Source organism: Trypanosoma equiperdum, assembly GCF_001457755.1.
Source record: "Trypanosoma equiperdum strain OVI genome assembly, contig: ctg_418, whole genome shotgun sequence".
NCBI lineage: Eukaryota > Euglenozoa > Kinetoplastea > Trypanosomatida > Trypanosomatidae > Trypanosoma > Trypanosoma equiperdum.
In genome coordinates, this window is record NW_027124330.1 from 24,467 (window position 1) to 27,495 (window position 3,029).

The following is a 3,029-nucleotide window of genomic DNA, read 5'->3' on the forward strand; positions in this document are numbered from 1 at the left end:
AACAAACGAAATAAAAACCCACTCAGCCGTGTCTTTGTCACGCCATGCCAGCTGCTTTCATGTAATGGGTGCTGCTTCCTTTACGTGCTCGACTACTCAAGGCAAAATAAGAAGATAACAAACACAACCCAAATCCCCAGCGCCTCCAAACTTACCTTCCGCATTACAAATTGAATGAATCCACCCCAATAATGTTTCGGAGTCGATACCTCCCTGTACTCAAGTAAACGTATGTATTAGTGTACATGCACTCTGGTGAATTGTAAACATCAGTTACATCTTCTTCCTCCTGTCAACCCTAAAGGCGGCTCTACACATGCCATTAGGGAGGGAGGGTGAGGGGGTAAAAACGCGAACATTTATATGGTTTCCATTTTAACAGGTTTGCATATCGCTCGAGTGTTTCTAGTCTGCGACTTATCACCGTCACCAACTAAATCACACATAATCGGTGGTGTTCCTTTACCCTGTCTTCACTTCCTTCGCAACAGTTTAAGCATTTGGAATTGAAGTAAATACACCTCCAGGTGTGTAAAAAATAATAATAATAATAATTAAGAACTAGCGTGTCCCTCTTGTATGTATGTACAAATATGGAAGAGGATTCACACTTTTAACGAGGACATGCGTCTGCAGCACACGAGTGTCACGTTTCTAAAGGGTTGGACATACTAAGACCAGTGCAAAGTATGCAGAATCTTTCACCACAAGCCCCTCATCGTTCATTGTAAAGGTGAATGGCATTTTCCTGCGGTGTGTACCTGCTGGGGACCCAAGAACGAACTTGAACCCTCGAGGCCACGGGTTGGACCCGAGTCATCGAGAACCGCGAGGGTGTAGGACCGACAGGTGTGCAGTGGTAATGCGCATTGGCGACTCGTGAAGCGATCCTCCCCAACCTCCTCGCAGTTTGGGACGTCGAATCCACTGTTGTACTCAAAGCGTTAGAACCGGTTGGAGAATATGGTGGTCCCCAACTGCTGGAGTGGTGCGACGGAGAACCAGGGGAAAGGCGATTCCAGCCATCCCTTTCCGTTAGCGTTGACGTACTGTCTTGGTAACTCTGTTGAGTGAATACAGGAGAAGGCATCCTTCCGCTTGGCGCCGCTCTCATGGCTGATTGAAGTGTTGGTGCCCATGAATTTGGCACCTGTTGTTGGGGGGATAGGGAGCGCGAAGCTCCCTGCACTATTTCACGTTGGTGTTCTGAGAAGGATAGGCTAAGGCGTTTTCTTTGCGGAGGTGGGTGGGGTTGCAGATATTCACCGCGACCCAGCTGGCCAGGCCCCGGTTGGGTACTCATAAAAGCTGAGCCTTCTGAGTGCGGTTCGTACAAACCACTGGTTTCACTACGCACCTCAGCGACGGGCGGTAAAGTAACGCGCTGACGACCCAACTCACCACCCAGTCCGCTGTTGGCTTTATTTTGATGTTGCTTTGATCGATTATAAGCATTGGAGATGGTGCTTCTCTTGGCTGGTAACCGCGGTGGCCGTAAGTTGACACCATCACCAAACCCTAGGTCTGGATACAGCCCAAGATACACAAGCCGCTCACCCTGGAAATCGGGACCAAAAGGCTCAGAGTTGCCGGTGTCTTGTGCAAGATTCAGTTTTCGAGAGCTCCCTGATGATGACGGACGTGCGGCAGAAGCTATCGCATCCCTTGCAGCAACAGCTCTCAAACAAGATATACTACTTGCGGGTCTCTCACCAGTGACAGAGGGGGTGAAACGACTCGAAGTGCGGAGGGCGGGGGAACCCAAAGATTCACTTCGGCCAGCACCTGGACGAAGGGAGCAGGGCGACCCACCATCGACCACCCACGGACGCCGATTTTCAGCTTCTGCAGACTGCAAAGACACGTTACGACCAGTATTCTCCTCTTTCGTATCGTGAAGAACTCCATCGCAGCTGAAAACAACAGAGGGAGATGCAGCTGATTGATTCTTTTCGCGGTAATCAAATGGGGAACTGCCGACATCCCGCGCATTCAGGACGCAGTGTTGGAGATCACGGCGCCGCGGTGCAGAAAAACGTGACGGTGTCCCCGACAATTTCGAGTGACTACGCATAGATGATGACACATCGGGCAGAGCGCTAACACCTCCAGCTTCTTTATCGCTGACGTTAGCAATGTCACCGCTCATACTGATAGTTGAACCTACCCGTTCCGTGGACACTCCTTCCGCTTTTGGTGAGTCATCGGCATTGTTATTGGCTTCAGCAGTTTGACACCGCCTTCGATTATTTGGCAGTCGCGCAGTTTTTTCCTTTGATGATACACCGGCAGAGGCACACCCACTACCCAAAGCATTGTTCAGTGTGGTAATCACGGCATCACGTGCAGCGTCAACAGCCGAGTTTTTCACAGCACTCCTCAAAGTTGATCTAACAGCAGAGACTCCACCCCCCGTAGGGGCACCATCATAAATCATATTTGACATTTCTTCCGACGACCAGCGTATAAACTCCTCACCATCAACAACTAGCTGAGCGCAGACATCAACAGAAACGACGATTGCTTCACCAAATACAACAGGTTCCACAACAGCAGATGAAAAACTTGTTAACTTACCGCCCCTCCGAGTGTCAACAGATCCCACTTCACCCCCCTTCACCGACAACACATCAACATCCTTTGACAACGAGGAAATCTCTCGCATTTCATTGCAGGCATCAGCCTCAAAACGAAATACTTTCCCCTCAACACCAGAATTATCTAATGTAAGGCGATTAGCAGAAGAGACGTCACTACCAACAGATGGTACACCATCAATTTCAAAATCCTCAACATCTTCAGGAGCAGCTGTTCCTGTAACATCAGTTTTACTTCCCTCGCCATCACAAACAAATCCATCACTTCCACCATCCTCTTTGCTCAGTTCCTTTGCATCAACATCAGCTGTGGGAATAGCTGCATCCTCTTTGCTCAGTTCCTTTGCATCATCATCAGCTGTGGGAATAGCTGCATCCTCTTTGCTCAGTTCCTTTGCATCAACATCAGCTGTGGGAATAGCTGCATCCTCT

General features: G+C 49.3%; 1 protein-coding gene across 1 annotated transcript; it reads right to left on the minus strand.

Moving 5' to 3' along the window:
• Window positions 1-715: 715 nt before the first annotated feature.
• On the minus strand, window positions 716-2,665 carry TEOVI_000174600 (uncharacterized protein; the record flags this gene model as incomplete). Its single annotated transcript, XM_067224929.1, has 1 exon — window positions 716-2,665. The coding sequence occupies one exon, from the start codon at window positions 2,663-2,665 to the stop codon at window positions 716-718; it is 1,950 nt and encodes a 649-aa protein (XP_067081030.1).
• Between the last annotated feature and the right edge of the window lie 364 nt (window positions 2,666-3,029).